This window comes from Leopardus geoffroyi, chromosome A1 (assembly GCF_018350155.1).
Source record: "Leopardus geoffroyi isolate Oge1 chromosome A1, O.geoffroyi_Oge1_pat1.0, whole genome shotgun sequence".
NCBI classification, from domain to species: domain Eukaryota; kingdom Metazoa; phylum Chordata; class Mammalia; order Carnivora; family Felidae; genus Leopardus; species Leopardus geoffroyi.
Window position 1 is genome coordinate 133,938,199 of NC_059326.1, and position 15,816 is coordinate 133,954,014.

Sequence of the window (15,816 nt, forward strand, 5' to 3'; positions counted from 1 at the left end):
CACAATCAGAATCTTACAAGCTTATCTAGACGACTTATGGGTTCAGTCACGAATTGAGTCCAGTCATTCTCAACGCCTTACTCTGTCTCAAGGCTGTATCCTCAGAACAGCTTCCCCTGTGCAAAGTGTACATTCCTAGGATAGGGGAGGGGATAAGGAGCCTCCGATTACCTGGGTCTAGTTTCCAGGTCACGTGGCGGTCACATCCTCAGAATGACCTCTGTAGAAAGTATTCACAAGATAGTCACTGAATTATCAAAACACTGATATCAGTCTAAATATCCATTAATAGGAAACTAAGTGAATTATGGTTCAGGGCATACTGGAGTTTTATTTGATGATAAAGCTGATGACAGAGATTTAGGTGTGGTGACATAGAAAGATGTAGATAGATTATTAAGAAAAGCAAATTTAGAACTATACATATATCTGGCATGGTATTATATTGGGGGATTTTTTTAATATTCATAATGCATGATTGCACATCTATATGTGTTTCTGGGTAGATCCATACCCTGTCAAAAGAGGTTGCAACTGAAGAGTAAAACGGGGGGGGGGGGGGGGGGCGGGGTGGAGATAATGAGTTCATAATACATGTTTGAATGAATCCATGAATGAGAGTCAGAAGTTGGGACCTATTTTTGGTCTTTATTGTATACCTCCCTGAACTTTTTTTTTTTTTTTTTTTTTTTACCATGTGTATATAATTGCTTTTTTTTTTTTTTCAACGTTTATTTATTTTTGGGACAGAGAGAGACAGAGCATGAACGGGGGAGGGGCAGAGAGAGAGGGAGACACAGAATCGGAAACAGGCTCCAGGCTCTGAGCCATCAGCCCAGAGCCCGACACGGGGCCCGAACTCACGGACCGCGAGATCGTGACCTGGCTGAAGTCGGACGCTTAACTGACTGCGCCACCCAGGCGCCCCTATAATTGCTTTTATAATAAAACTAAACTAGGTAAAATTAAGCTGTTCTCTTTGGTACCCTGTCCCTTTGTTCAGTTTCCTCTGAACTTAGACTTAAAAGTCTCCTTTAAGTCCTTCATCTACTACTTGCTCTGGAGGTTCAGCTCAAAGGTCTCCTCTGTGTGGCCACCCATCCATCTTCTGAATTCATGGCTTCCTCAGTTTATATCACATAAGTACAGTATCTTACTATGTTATGTTCCGTGTTTCTTCCCTGCCTGATGGGTGAGAGCATTGTGGTCAGGGATGGTCTGATTCATCTAACTTTCACCAAAAGCCACCAAGAGTCTTCTTCTGATAAACGTCTCAGTCTTGTCTTTTCTTTATACATATACATATTTTTAAATGTTTTATTCATTCTTTGAGAGAGAGAAAGAGAGAGAGAGTGCACAAATAGGAGAGGAGCAGAGAGAGAGGTAAACAGAGAACCCAAAGCAGGCTCCAGGCTCTGAGCTGTCAGCACAGAGCCCGATGTAGGGCTCGAACCCAGGGACCACAAGATCATGACCTGAGGCAAAGTCACACGCTTAATCTTCTGAGCCACCCAGGCACCCCCACCTTTTTCTTTTTAGTTTATTTGCTTATTTTGAGAGAGAGAAAATGTGTGTACAAAAGCAGGAGAGGGGCAGAAAAAGAGGGAGAGAGAGAATCCCCAGCAGGGTCCACGTTTACCACAGAGCCTGACAACCAACTCGATCCCACGACCATGAGATCATGACCTGGCCCAAAATCAAGTTGGTTGCTTAACTGATTGAGCCACCCAGGTGCTCCGTGTCTCAGTATTTTCCTCTTGAGCCGCTAAGCACTGGTCTTCGTTACAGTCACCCTTGGTCTGACACTTGAAGTGATTGGCCATTTCCAACCCCTCAGGTATTCTCAGAACACGAAGCTCTAATTTCACCGCAATCTCCAGAATTGCCAATAATCCGTTTCATCCGTCATCACTGCCAACATCAGTTGAAGGAAGTCACTGGTATCGATTACCTTAGACTTAATGGATCTAATGAATGATCCAGCATATAGTGGCCTTCTCCCCCACTGAACATTATGGAGATGTTATTGATAGATAACCTACATAACTTTAAGGTGTATACTATAATAATTTGATATATGAATATATTATAAAATGATTACCACAATAAGGTTAGTTAATATCTTTATTCCCTCACATAATTATCTTTTTGTTTTCTTTTCTTTTTTTTTTTTTTTTTTTTTTTTTTTGGTGTGTGGGGATAACATTTCAGATCTGTTCTCTAAACTTTCAAGTATATAATGCATTATGTTAATTACAGTCAATACACTGTACATTAAATCCTCAGAGCTTATTCATACCTAGAAATTCATACCCTTTGAACAACATCTGAGCATTTTCCTCAGCCCCTAGTAGCCACCATTCTACTCTGTGCTTTTATGAATTGAGGTTTTCTAGACTCTACATATGAGTGAGAAAGTACAGTACTTGTCTTTCTCTGACTTATTTCACTTAGCATAATACCCTCACGTTTCATTTTTGTTGTTGCAATAGACAGGGTACCCTTTTTTATGATTGAATAGTATTCCTATATGTATGAACCGCAGCTTCTTTGTCCACCACTGGACACTTAGGTTGTTACCATGTGTTGACTATTGTAAATAATGCTACAATGAACATGGGGTGCAGATACATTTTTGAGATGGTGATTTCATTATCTTTGGGTAAATACCCAGAAGTAGTGATTTCATTACCTTTGGATAAATACCTAAAGGTGGAAATTTTGGTTAGTATGCTATTTGTATTTTTAATTTTTTGAGGAACCTCCATACTGTTTTCCGTAATGGCTGCACCAGTTTACGTTCCCACCACCTAGGCACAAAGGTGTCTTATTTTCCACATCCTTGCCAACCCTTGTCTCTTGTCTTTTTCCTGGTAGTTACTGCAAAACACGCGAATGATATCTCACTGTGATTTTGGTTTGTGTTTCCCCGATAATGAGTGATGTTGAGCATTTTTTCATGTATCTGTTAGCCATCTATATGTATTTTTTGGAAAAAAGGTCATTTAAGGTATTTGCACATTTGTTAATTGGGTTGCTTGTGTTTTTTGTTACTGAGTTGTATGATCTCCTTATATATTTTGGGTGTTAATTTCTTATCATTTAAATGGTTTGCAAATATTTTCTTCCATTTGGTAAGTTGCCTTTTTGTTGTGCTGATTGTTTCTTTTGCTATGTAGGAGTTTTTTAGTTTGATGTAGTCCTATTTATTTCCTTTTGATTTTGTTGTTTGTACCTTTGGTATCATATTCCGAAAATTGTGGCCAAGCTGATACCAAGGGGCTATTCCGTGTTTTCTTCTAGCAGTTTTACATTTTGTGGTGTTGCATTTAGTTAGGTAAGGATTTGGCACGTGATTTAATATTCCAAAGTTTATACCCGTTATGTAGCTCATTTTTCCTTCAGAGGGCCATAGAGACCCTGCCGTGCTGTTGAAGAAGACTGATCACTTTTTCCCCTACCTCAATACACTTCAACATACCTGAAGGGTTTGACACATTGTAATTAGTAACTGTGGACCCTTAAGATAGTGACTGTCTAAAGGTTGGCATTTGTGCAGAGAGAATCAATGAGTTGTGTGTGGTTTGAAGCAGGCTCCCCTCACCCTACCCATCAATAACTTATGAATGTATGCTAAAAGTACCATGGATGCATATATACAACATGAGTAAGGACCTGAATGGACACATCTCTGTCATGGAGAAGGCCAAATCATGTTTTTCTGTAAGGAGGAATGATAAGAATAATTGGAGTGGTCTTATTTTTGCTTCTGATAATTACGTGTTACCTCGAGGCCCCTGTGCATTGATTTCAACTGTTCTAATAATTGTAAATGTTCCAGTATTACATGACCCGAATACTGGTGTTCTGCCTATGAAAAATGAAAGGAGATAGATAGTTTTAAGGCTAATATCTCATTCATATACTGTTAGGTGGTGATTAAAATGAAAACCGGTGTTCTAGCTTTGAACAATCAAAAGATTAAAGTTGATAGTGAACGTGAAACAAGATTATGGTTAATGAAGGGTTTTTTCCTTACATTCTATGGAGACTTCTGGTCTTAATCTGGGAACATAGGAATGATATACAGCTAAGCTTGGGGTGGAGGGAGTGTTTCTGTTTGAGAAGAAGGGAGAAATTGTGGAAGTAATTGAGTGTAGAGGAGGGTAGCAGTAGGATTTGGGTAGAGGAAGTATATGATTTATTTGATAAACCTAAGAGGAAACCTGTGGGCAGGTGGGATTTCCAGAGTGTTGACATGGTAGGATGCTCTTTGTTTGGTTTGACAGAGAAAGAATTTCAAATCTTACTCCTTGGAGTGAATCTGTAAAAGGGACATTGAACTAGTGTACATGAAACAAGAAGGAGGGAGGTTGCCTTATGGAAAGAAATGGAGAAGTGGAAAATAATGCAAAGCTTCCTGGTTAAGAGCTCTAAAGGGCAAATGGAAGTTTTGGATCTGATTTATATGTCGTATGAGCAAATTCTAAGCTCATGGTTCCCAATTCTGGCAACATTGTACAATCACATCGTTAAAAAAATAAAAAGCATTAGGACCTGGATATCAGCATTTTTAAAGCTTCCCAAGTGATTCTCTTATGCACCCCAAGTTGAGAACTGTTTATTGATCTAAGGATATGAAAGAGGAGAGTGGAAGAAAAAAATACTAAGGCAAAGTCTCAGGACCAGGGAATTTCCAACATTGGGATGGTTTCTGGGAACTGAGCGTCACAATTCTGATTTGTTAGATACTTGGCACATTGCATATTATTTTATAATGAATCAATAGAATTGAATGTCTTTGATTCTTTGAAGTCTGAACCTGTTTCTGGAGTTAGAAACTGAAAATGCTTAGGTAACTGTTAAAAGAAAACAATAAACATATTTTGCTTCCTTCACATAGACTTCCTGTGTACGAGAAGCCAAAGAAGCACTTAGAATTTGTTAAATGGGGCCACCTTAAATTGCACATGTATTTTTTAACTGTAAGAGCTGAAAAGAAAAAGTTTATAATACAGAATACATTTAGATTATATTTAGCAAGTTACATGGATGTGCACACCATGCCATTTAATACTTCCTCTTTGACTAGAAATTACTAAGCAGTTGAAGCAAACAATCTGAGAGGAACCAATTTCCTGATAGCACCCTCCTCTCTTTTGTAGGTAAAAAGAGAAGAAACGCTTTGTATCTAATTATGTTAAAGAATTGAAATCCTTTCATGTAAAATAGAAAAAAATGCACACCGTAGGTTACATTCTTTAACTCCATCTTTTATCCTGATTCAGATATGAATTAATTATCTAAGATGAAGGAATGCATCAAGTTTCATAAAATTGCATGAACCTTCAGAATATCTGTTGCACTGGCTATGTTCTTAACTTCCCTTTTTTTGACCTTAAAAATGCTACTCAGTAACGTTAAACAACGGCTAAAAATAATCTCTATTGTGGGAAGATGAATTACTGTAGATGGGAGGAAAACATAAAGTATCAACTTTCTTCATCACTCTTGACATTTGCCAGTCTTTACTCGGGATCACCTTGAGATGTGACATCAATTCAGAGTAATAAGGAAGGGTCAATGAAAAGCTAAAACATTCTCAAGAACCCATTATAACACATCTCCAAGGGCTTTGTGTCAATGCCGCAGCATTTCAAATAGAGTACACGAATTCCAGAGAACAGCTTCATGAAATGGAGACAATAGGCATCTGCAAGAGTCTTATGACATAGAAGTTGACCTGTTACTGGATCTCTCTTTTACTCCCTACGTGTTTCCCATGCTGCACCCTCATCAGTCATTCCTTAGAAAGCGTCATGTGTACATTGGGCAAGAATCTGTTGTGACACAGTATATTCTCCACAAGGTTTCATTGTTGAGAGCTCACTTTTAGTAAGTAATTTTGATACATTTAAGGACTTTGGTTTAAGAAAGTGTTTTTTTTTTTCACATGAATTTGGATGCAGAATTGTTTTTTCAAGATGAGTCTAGAGCTGGGTGATGTATAGAGTTAGCTGCCTCTATCAGATTTTTGGCTCTTTAGGTCTTGTTGGCCTCTTTATCTATTGTAGCAGGTAGCTCCAAGCTCTGTGCATAAAAAAACCTAATACATAATCACTGAGTTTTAAAAAAAACTGTTTCTAGTTTTCTATATTGTAAGGACTAGGTTAGGCACTGAGAATCCAAAATACACTTTCTGTGTATCTACATGTATAACTAGAGTTCATCGTCCACCAACATTTAGAATTAGCGATTAGAAGAAGAGAGAAAGGGAATAGAGTACATGTTGTTAGATTCCATTTAGTTTCACCCCATGGTGACAAGTAACAGAATGATTGAAGTTATCATTACTCAGACTTCATTGTTTAGCCTGTAGAATTTTTCTTCTCTGTAAACCCTTCACCAGCACTGAGATTTGAGTGTCTGAAACAGATTAAGACTATTCAGTCTGCTAGGCACTAAATAATGTGAACTGGAGGGGCACCTGGGTGGCTTGGTCCATTGAGTGTCTGACTTTGGGTCAGGTCATGATCTCACAGTTTGTGGGTTCGAGCCCCATCAGGCTCTGTGCTGACAGCTCAGAGCCTGGAGCCTGCTTTGGATTCTGTGTCTCCCTCTCTCTCTGCCCCTCTACCGCTCACACTCTGTCTCCTGTATGTCTCAAAAATAAATAAACGTTAAAAAAATTTTTTTAAGAAATGTGAACTGGAAAAATGTTACTTGCTTTCAATAACAAAAACTATTAGAGAATTTTTAAATATTTAATCAATATAAATGTTATGTGAGAACTGCAACTAAATGTAAATTGCCTATAATATAGAACATGAGTACATTTTGATAGATTTGAAATTATTTGAGGTGATGTCTCTGTAAGTAAAAGAGCCTAAAGCCTACCCACGTAGTCTGTCTTATACTCCCAAGCTCTCTCCTCCCTTGGTTTTCCTCATCTCAGTAAATGCCACCATCTACTCTTTTGCTTAGTCTTGAAATTTAGGAGTCCTCTTTGTTTCTTCTCTTTCCCTCATCATCCCACTCAATCCACATTTTCAGCCAGTCCTATTCATTGTCCTGCTAGACACAGCTAGGATCTGCAGTTACCCTGTCCAAATTGCCATCATATCTTACCTTATCTGTGCGAGTAGCCCCCTAACTGATCTCCCTGGTCCGCTCATGCCTGCTTAGAGCCATCGGTCACAGAACACTAGAAGGATCTTTCTAAAATGTAAATTAAATCTTATTATTCCCTTCTATGTAGTAGAGGATTGATAAATATTTATTGAATGAATTAATCAGGGAGATGCTAGTGAATAGTGATACTGGCTACTGGAAGATCAATAAGCAAGAAGGGACAGGGAAAAGCAAAACAGGTTCAGAGAGCCCATATTTTATGAAAACTTTGGTTCATTGTCTGTAATGCTCTGTTTACTTGAGAACACAGAGAAGTCTACTCTCCATTTGTTGGCCTGCTGTGGACACTTCACAGCCTACCCAGAGATGATGCCACTGACGGCCAATCAAGGTTTTTCTGTGTCCACTTAGATTCTAAACAGCTGCCCAGCTTTAATTAATATCCCACAATTATATCTGGAGAGGAGCCAGTTGCTGAGACAGCTGTCTAAGTGAAGGGAAGATCTTTTTTTTTTTTTTAATTTTCTTGTGTTAGCTGGGTCTGGTAGGATGGAGTCAAAGTTCTCAGATGATTGGAACTATTGTTTCTGAAAGTTCACTCAGCCTAAGGTTCCTGCATAACTGTTCCAGTGCCCATCTTATCTGTTGGCATCCGTGTTGGAAGGAGATCCTAGGTTGGATTCTTTCCAGTTTGCTCTTAGGGCTTACTTTATTGTGTGTGTGTGTGTGTGTGTGTGTGTGTGTGTGTGTGTGTGTGTGTGTGTGTGTGTGTGTGTTTAAAGTTTATTTTTGAGAAAGAGAGCACAAGCAGGGGAGGGGCGGAGAGAGAGATAGAGACACAGAATCCAAAGCAGGCTCCAGGCTTCGAGCTGTCAGCACAGAGCCCAACATGGGGCTTGAATCCACAGACCACGAGATCATGACCTGAGCCGAAGTCGTTCGCTCAACAACTGAGCCACCCAGGCGCCCCCTGGTCTTAGGGTTTAAAGCAGTGGCAGTGTGTTGCTGAGAATCTCCTGTGGAGCGATAGGAAACACGGTACTGATTGTTGTAGTATAAAACGGCACAAGTCATTTAAGCTGATCATCAAGTAATGACAACAAGGACTCAAATGGGGGCTTACTCTTTGATCCACCAGGAGTTTCAAATGGCAATTATCATTAATTCTTGGATTCCCTCAGTCCTGATAGAAAATCAAGGCAACCAGAAACTATCATTTTGTGAACAGACAGCTATTAAAAGCACATTAATAATCTGTAGTGGGTAGAGCATATGCCTTTTAAAAAGATTTGCAGCTTGTTTCTCTGTGGTGAAGACACAGGACTTCTCCAACCTAATTACAAAGCAATCAAACAATTTAATTAATCTGGAAATCACTTTCTTAACAATAACTGCCTCTAAAATGAGGCACCCTGTGCTGAACCGTTAGGTAAAGCCCCAATTTGTTATATTGCTTGTATGTTGGCCATTCTAGCCCTCCCCCCAACCCCACCCCCGGGATCAGAGAGTTAATTACCTACCAAATGCCTGACCACTACTAAGGTTTACTTTACCAGGTCAAAAACATCAGCAGCAATAACAACATCCTATAAAGTGTCCTAGTGCTCAGACATCCAAGAGCCAGCAAATCCCTGGGAGCAGCAGGATTTGAGTTATAAGCAAGTGCTGCACATATGGGCAGAGAATTAACTGGCACCAGTTTTCGCTTGAGAGTCTCTCAGGTATTGCTTTGCAGATGGGGGGATGAATTCAGAGCGCAGTGCTGTGAGGAGTGAAGGTCATGTGTAGGACGCCGGTTTCAGTCCGTCTTGCTTTTTTATCCTGGGGACTCGGTGTGCACATCCCTGGCAGCCTGGTCCTCATTTCATGAGTTAAGAATACATATATAAGATGTGCTTTTTTTGTGTGTTCTAGGTTAGTGGTATTTTGAGCACTGTAAGGCTTTAGAGACTGAGTAGGTAACCTGGAAACCAATTTTTTAAAGTTTGTTTATTTATTTATTTATTTCAAGAGAAAGAGTGCATGCACGACTGAGGGAGGAGCAGAGAGGGAGGAAGAAATCCCAAGCTGACAGCACGGAGCCTGATGTGGGGCTTGAACCCATGAACTGTGTGCTCGTGACCTGAGCCGAAATCAAGAGCCAGATGCTTAACTGACTGAGCCACCCAGAAGCCCCAGAAATCAATTTTTATTCAAATAAGAACACAGACTTCAAAGTTTGACTCCTACCTTTCTAATCTGCTAATCTTGTTTTTTCTCCCTAAGGAACATTGGGGAATATTCTGTAATAATGTCTACAGGATAATCTACAGAATACTCATCCGCCCTTTTCATCTTCTAGTAGTACCATGCCACTTCTCTCTCCAAATTCCCTACTAATGGGCAGTTGTTGTCCCACAGTGGGTAGTCAGTCACCCATAGTCTACCCATATTGGAAATGTTTGGTCACTTGTAGTCTGTAATATTTTCGTTACTTCATTTCTAGTCCATCACCAATTATGCTAGGTTTGCTCACCAAACTATGTTTTCTGTTGGCCTTTCAGGTCCTAATCTCAGCACCTCAGCTCCTCTTCTTTGGCCGCTCCTCTGTCCGCCTAACACACTTATGCCATCTATTGAGACATCTCTTGAGGTTAAGACATCTATTGAGGCCCTCCTCTGGTTAATACCAATAAACGTAGTTCACAACTCATTGGCTCTACCAGTCTGACTCCCCTACTGCCAGAATATCTGTCTCTACTGCATTGCCCTACTCCCTTTGGGTCGTTTCTGTCTCCTTCCTGAGGTTCTTCCGTTTCTTCTCTTGAGCTTCCTGAACCGTCTTCAAATGAAGCTGTAGTCTCTTGTCTTTAATGAATTGTCAGATATTCTAGTTCAGGCCACCATCATTTTCTCTAATATCCCATACATTTAAGAGCCTTTGTGTTAGTATGTGGGGGGTGTGTGTGTATACACCTTGGCACTTAAATCTAGATCTGCCATAAAACAGGAAGAAAGATCTGTTATTAGCAAGATTTTGCAGATGGCTTTGTAGTCTTAAGTTTTGGAATTTGCGTTTGATTTTACAGCAATGTAGTGGATGAGAAGAAAATGAGGAATATTTTCAATCAATTGGCTTAGAAAGGCAGCACAAGATGCAGAGGCAAAACCCGAAGATTGAAAATGGTTAATGGTTGGGGTGCCTGGGTGGCTCAGTTAAGCATCCGACTTCAGCTCAGGTCGTGATCTCACGGTTTGTGGGTTGGAGCCCCACCTCGGTCCCTGGGCTGACAGCTCAGAGCCTGGATCCTGCTTCAGATCCTGTGTCTCCCTCTCTCTCTGCCTCTCCCCCACTCGTCCTCTGTCTCTTTGTCTCTCAAAAATAAATGAACATTAAAGAAAAATAATAATAAAAACAGAACTATTTAATGGTAGCCTTGATTTTTTTTCATTAAGAGCAGAAAATTAACCTATCTCTTTATATCTCTGTCTCTACCTGTTCATCTTCAAAGTGAGGGGGTTGCCATGTATTGTAGGATGTTACATGGCTTCCTAGGGACCACTCATTAAAATCTCTAAAAGTGAGAAGAAATTTAAGTTAATGCCTTGTTTTTCCCTTCTTTAGATTCTTAAAAATATTTAATAAGCTCTCTCTAGTTCTAGTTGATCTCATTATAATTTCCAGATGTAGTGTTCCCTTTACAAAGAACATGGGGCTAAGAATTTGGTGCCAGGTTTCATTATTTATTCTCAATGAATTGGGTAGCAGAGATTGTTAAACCTCTCATACCTTGGCTTCCAATAATTAACTGTTTTGTTTTTCCTAATAATTTAGGAAACTATATGGGGTGTGAGCAAAGTGAACATTTTTTTTTCCCCCAAATAAAATCTACACTAAGATTTTTGGCATTAGATTCATTTCTCTTTAGGAAACAAAACTTTTAGCCATGCTGAATTTTTCAAGATCTTTCAAGGCTGTGAAGAGTGATATATAAGCTAAGTTGGGAAGAGATGGGGCAGGGAGAATCAAGGCTGTTGGGAGAAGTTGACGGAACTTAATTTAGCTGTGTAGATAAATGGACGGAAAGAGTCCTGGCTTACTGGATGGCAAAAGCAGAATCCATTTCTCCAGGGGCCCAAGGAACAACAGATGCAAAGACATGATAAATTTCATTGCAGCAGAGGGAAAAATTCTTCTAGATTCTCTGTCCATAAAGAAATGGGCTTTTCAGCGCTTCCTATTCAAATGGCTTTAATTGTGCTGTCTGTCATAAAGTAAATGGCATCTGTTGGAGACATCACTGTAAACTTTGCAACCTTAAGTTAACTGAAAAATTTCAGTAGGGGTATAACCAGTCCAGAAGTCCTCAAGGTAACACTAAACTTATCCTCTTATTTAATGGGTCAGTCTGTTCTTTTTTGCACACAGGTTATAAATTGTTTACAGCTAGGTACTGACTGGAACATGCAATCTTGTATGCCTCACACCTAACTACAGTTGTCACTTCCGTTATAAAATCAGTAATGTGGGAACTGGCTGGCTGTGAAGGATTAAACAGATCTTCCTGATTTATTTTCCGTGTTTCAAGATCGTACAAGCTTAGTTTGCAGCTTTCCCTCACCTCCTTATTTAAACCAGCTACAATTCCATCCGGTCCTCAGATAATTCTGCCAGTCTAATTAAACATGCAGAGGGAAGCCGGGTGGTCTGGAGTGTCCTGAACTGCCCCTCACCAGCTGCCTGCCAAGCTTTCTCAATGATCAGCAGCAGGTTGAGTGTTCTGATGGAGAAAGTAACAAGCCCCCAAGGAGCTGCTCTCTTTACAGTGAGCGGTCTGTGCTCCCCCCCCACCCCCCACGGAAGGATTTAAGAACACCCCCTGCCAGCCTTTGTGTGATAGTGGCTTTTAAAGCCTGCCTGGCCAGTCACAGCCCAGATGCTTAGGAGCAGGGGGACTGTTGAATAAAATATTGATAAGGGCTAATCCTGCTGGGCCACTTGGGCCATGCTGAGAGCAAGCTAGGTCATTTGGCAGGCGAGAATTCTACCACTGAACCACCCATGCACCGAGCTGGGTCGTTTGGGAAACAGGTCCAGACTGCTGGGTTCTTCCCAGGATTTTATGATCAGTTCTGACATTTCCACCTTTAAAATATGTACCCTGGAATACAAGGATTCATTTTCCAGAATTCAGACATGTACTCGGTTTCTGTTAGTAAAAAAATACTAAGGCTGCTTTTTCTAAAGTAGAGAGCCCCCACCCATTTCTAAAGTAGAGAGCACCCCCCCCCCCCGCCACACACACACAAGTTGGAGCATACACTTCTACCTCCATCGCCTGTTTAAAATGTTAACATCTGCAAGACTAAGAATCAAGACACGTGTATATACGTTATTCTATAGTCCTGAAATACTGAGGTTATTAATCTGTGGAAGACTGCTGCTTGGTGATGGGTGAATGTGCTTATTTATATACCTGCACACTTGGAACGCTGTGCTGGGACTCAAGCCCATTTGCTCTCCCGCCCCCTGCATACACACACACCCCCCCACCCCCCCAGCCCTGCTGCCAGCAAAACTAAAACATTCTTGGAGATGGACGTTTGACAAAAATGTACAGAAATGCATTACTTGCAAGAAGATGATTCTGGATGTGGGTTAGGAATCATGTTGTGATTTTTCCCTCTGTTTCTCTTTACAGGAAACAGCCCTCAAGATAGTCCAAGAAATTTCTCCCCCAGTGCCTCAGCCCATTTCTCATTTGCACGGAGGTAAGGACTTCCTTTGAGTTGAATAGAAAAGTGTTTTGTAGAAGATCCTGTCTCCCGAACCTCACTCTTCCTCATTCCCCGCTGTTCCCTCCTGTACCTCTGCCTTCTGCCTGTGTGATCCTACCCATCGTCATATACGGCTTTCTCTGAAGCTCCCTGCCCAAAGGTAGCTTTGGACCACTGCAAAACTTCATTGTAAACACTCCTGCTTTAAAAGTTTAATAATGATATCTGACTCATGCTGGAGTTGCATGGACCTCTCTTGGTCCTTTCCTAGATGGCGGATTCCCATTGAGGGCAAAAAATGACTGTTTCCATTTCTTTCTCTTATCACTGGTGCAATGCCTTGTGCTTGATGTTCAACAGATTATTACTGAGTTATCTGAGCTTACATTATAAGGATTTGATTGATTTACATGTCCTGGTGCAACTGTTTTTTGTTATTGTTGAAATACTTTTTTTTTTTAAATGACCTTTCTTGGGGTCGCAGGGTATTAAAGTCTAAGATGGCTCTTTATGTGAGAGAGTGAAGCCACCAATTTAGTAATCCCCCTATGAACTATAGGACATTTTATGTTTTCTCTTCCTATCTTAGTTAGAATTTGACACCAAGTATTGAAGATACATGTTATTTCTGGGTCATTCAGTCACAAGAAAGTCTTGTTGTTCAGAGGATCATGGGCATGTGATGTAACATCACACCTTTTTTGTTCTGGATCTTCTACTGGAAAAACACAGAGAACAAAATGCCCCTTCAGCTATAGGTCTCTGAATATTCAGGACAGATTCAGTTTATGGTCTGATTGTCCTGCATATTTGCTCATTTTTCTCGGAGACCTAACTATACCATGAAGTAGATTAACATAGCACTAATAAAGACTTGTGTGTAGGTTAAAAAAAAAAAAAAGGTTTTAACACATGTTACTAAGCAGCAAAACCTGGAGTGTCCTCACTGCCATTTGTCAGCACGTAATGCATTTACATTACTAAATCCAGAGAAAAGGATCTGTTGGCAGTATTTTCAGAATTCTCTGTAATTAAGATTCCCTTGTAAATGTCACACATTCCCCACTATGTGGTAAATGCCTGTGTGTGTAAGGTTCCAGGCTTCACTGTGGGCAGGACACAAGAGTATAAGACATGCTCTCTAAAGAACTTGAGACCCCCCCCCCCCACCCGACTTTTGGCCCTTTTCCAGCTTTTCTTCTTTTAGCAACTTGTTTTAAGCACTTAAAAAAAATGCGAAAATTAACAGGTCCCGCAAAGCCTGTGTTTGCCCAGTGAATATTAATTCATGATAATGCTGCTACTCTAAGTGGAAAAAAAAAAACCTTACAAAAAATTAATAAACAAGAACCCACCATAGCCTTTAAAACATATCTCTTAAAAGAATGCATTTCATCACATTAAGTAGTAAGAAAAATGCAAATCTCATTACAACGTGCATTTAAGCATGACAGAAATCATAGTCTCTTCATCCTGCCTTATTTATAAAAATGAAGAAAACCTGATAATTAAGTGGGTGACTAGAGGATAGGCCAGTTTGGTTTCTATGCTATTTAACAAAACACACAAACCCCCAGGCATATGCTAGTTTTTGACCCGTAAACCTTCAACCATGACACAAGATGAGCACAGAACTCTAGCCCATTTTGCATGAATTTACAGATGGACCTCCCTCTACAATCTTCAAAAAGTATTAATTTCAATTAGGACATGAGTGATCATCTTTTTAAACTTATTCAAGTAAACAGAATCCTACAACTCTAATTGGTGTATTTTTATATAACCTCTGGTGTGTCTGTCTTCCATCTTAAAGTTGATTTTTATTAAGGAGACATGGAACTCGTGGGTCTCCATTCCCTTCCATTTGGTATGCATTTTTGAGCCTTTAAGAAATAATACCATTTTTGAGGGTCTCACATTTTATTATTTTGTATATTCAGTTCAGCAGAGAAGAGATTGCTGTATTTTTTAAAACTATTCTTGAGTGAAGGGATAAAGATCAGGTTTATTAATGTTTTCTCATCTTATATATGTAATAATAACCCACCAGTAGACATCCCCTGTGATGTAATAGTTTAATTTCAGGCTGGAAAATATGACACTCGCTTGCTTTCTGCATCATCTAATACATATATTAAAGGTAAAATTCTCATACTGATTTTTTTTTTTTTTACCACTGTGCTAAAAGGCTGAAAATGAGCATTGTAGTATAGTAAATATTTTTATTTTGCTAATAACTGTGATACTGATTTACAATCCATCCGATTATGGAATTAACATTTTTTTTCCTGGGTGAGAAGATGGAGGTAATAACATTGTTCTGCCTTTCCTGGAAGGTGTGGGACTTATTTGGGAACTGCTTTTACTTAGGTTGGAAATATGGAGCCCTGAATACATGCCATAGGTGTTTCCTAGTTGGCTTGTTGTTGCTTACCAGAGTAAATCTCAGAATGTATTTGCACAAGCAAATTACTAGAATTCAGCAATTGCCTGCTGAGTTCAGGTCATAAGACGCTTGTTGAGTGCTGGCATAGTTCAGCTTGTTCCAGGATCAACCAGAATGTCAAATGTGTCACTCCAGGTGACTTATAACAATTAAATAAATAAATCTTCTTCCTCTTCATACAATTATAATAGCCAGGTTGATACTGGGACTTTTCATTCTTTATTGTACCCTGTATTAATCTAAATTTTTGTGAGTCCTGTTGAAATGCTGGGTTTTTGTGCCAATCTTTTTGTATTCTGTGTTCTCATCTGATGTTTTTAGCTTCTTACTTTTTCACTTAGTTTAACATTGAGAGATTTTTACCCACAGGAGAAAAAAAAAAAAAAAAAAGGAAAAGAAAAAAAATTACTCTTTAAAAAAGCCTTGTTGCTTTGGCAAGGATGAAGTCTGTCTTCCGATAACATTTTATTGGTAGCTACTGC

The 15,816-nt window shown here is 39.6% G+C and overlaps 1 protein-coding gene across 19 annotated transcripts in view; it reads left to right on the top strand.

Moving 5' to 3' along the window:
- MAST4 (microtubule associated serine/threonine kinase family member 4) overlaps positions 1 to 15,816 on the top strand; it is a 568,735-nt gene that overhangs the window by 477,650 nt on the left and 75,269 nt on the right. For all 19 annotated transcript variants that reach the window (XM_045494932.1, XM_045494941.1, XM_045494949.1 and 16 more), the window contains one exon: positions 12,813 to 12,882. In XM_045494932.1, the coding sequence (XP_045350888.1) occupies positions 12,813 to 12,882 (70 nt within the window). The remainder of the gene's footprint in view (positions 1 to 12,812; positions 12,883 to 15,816) is intronic.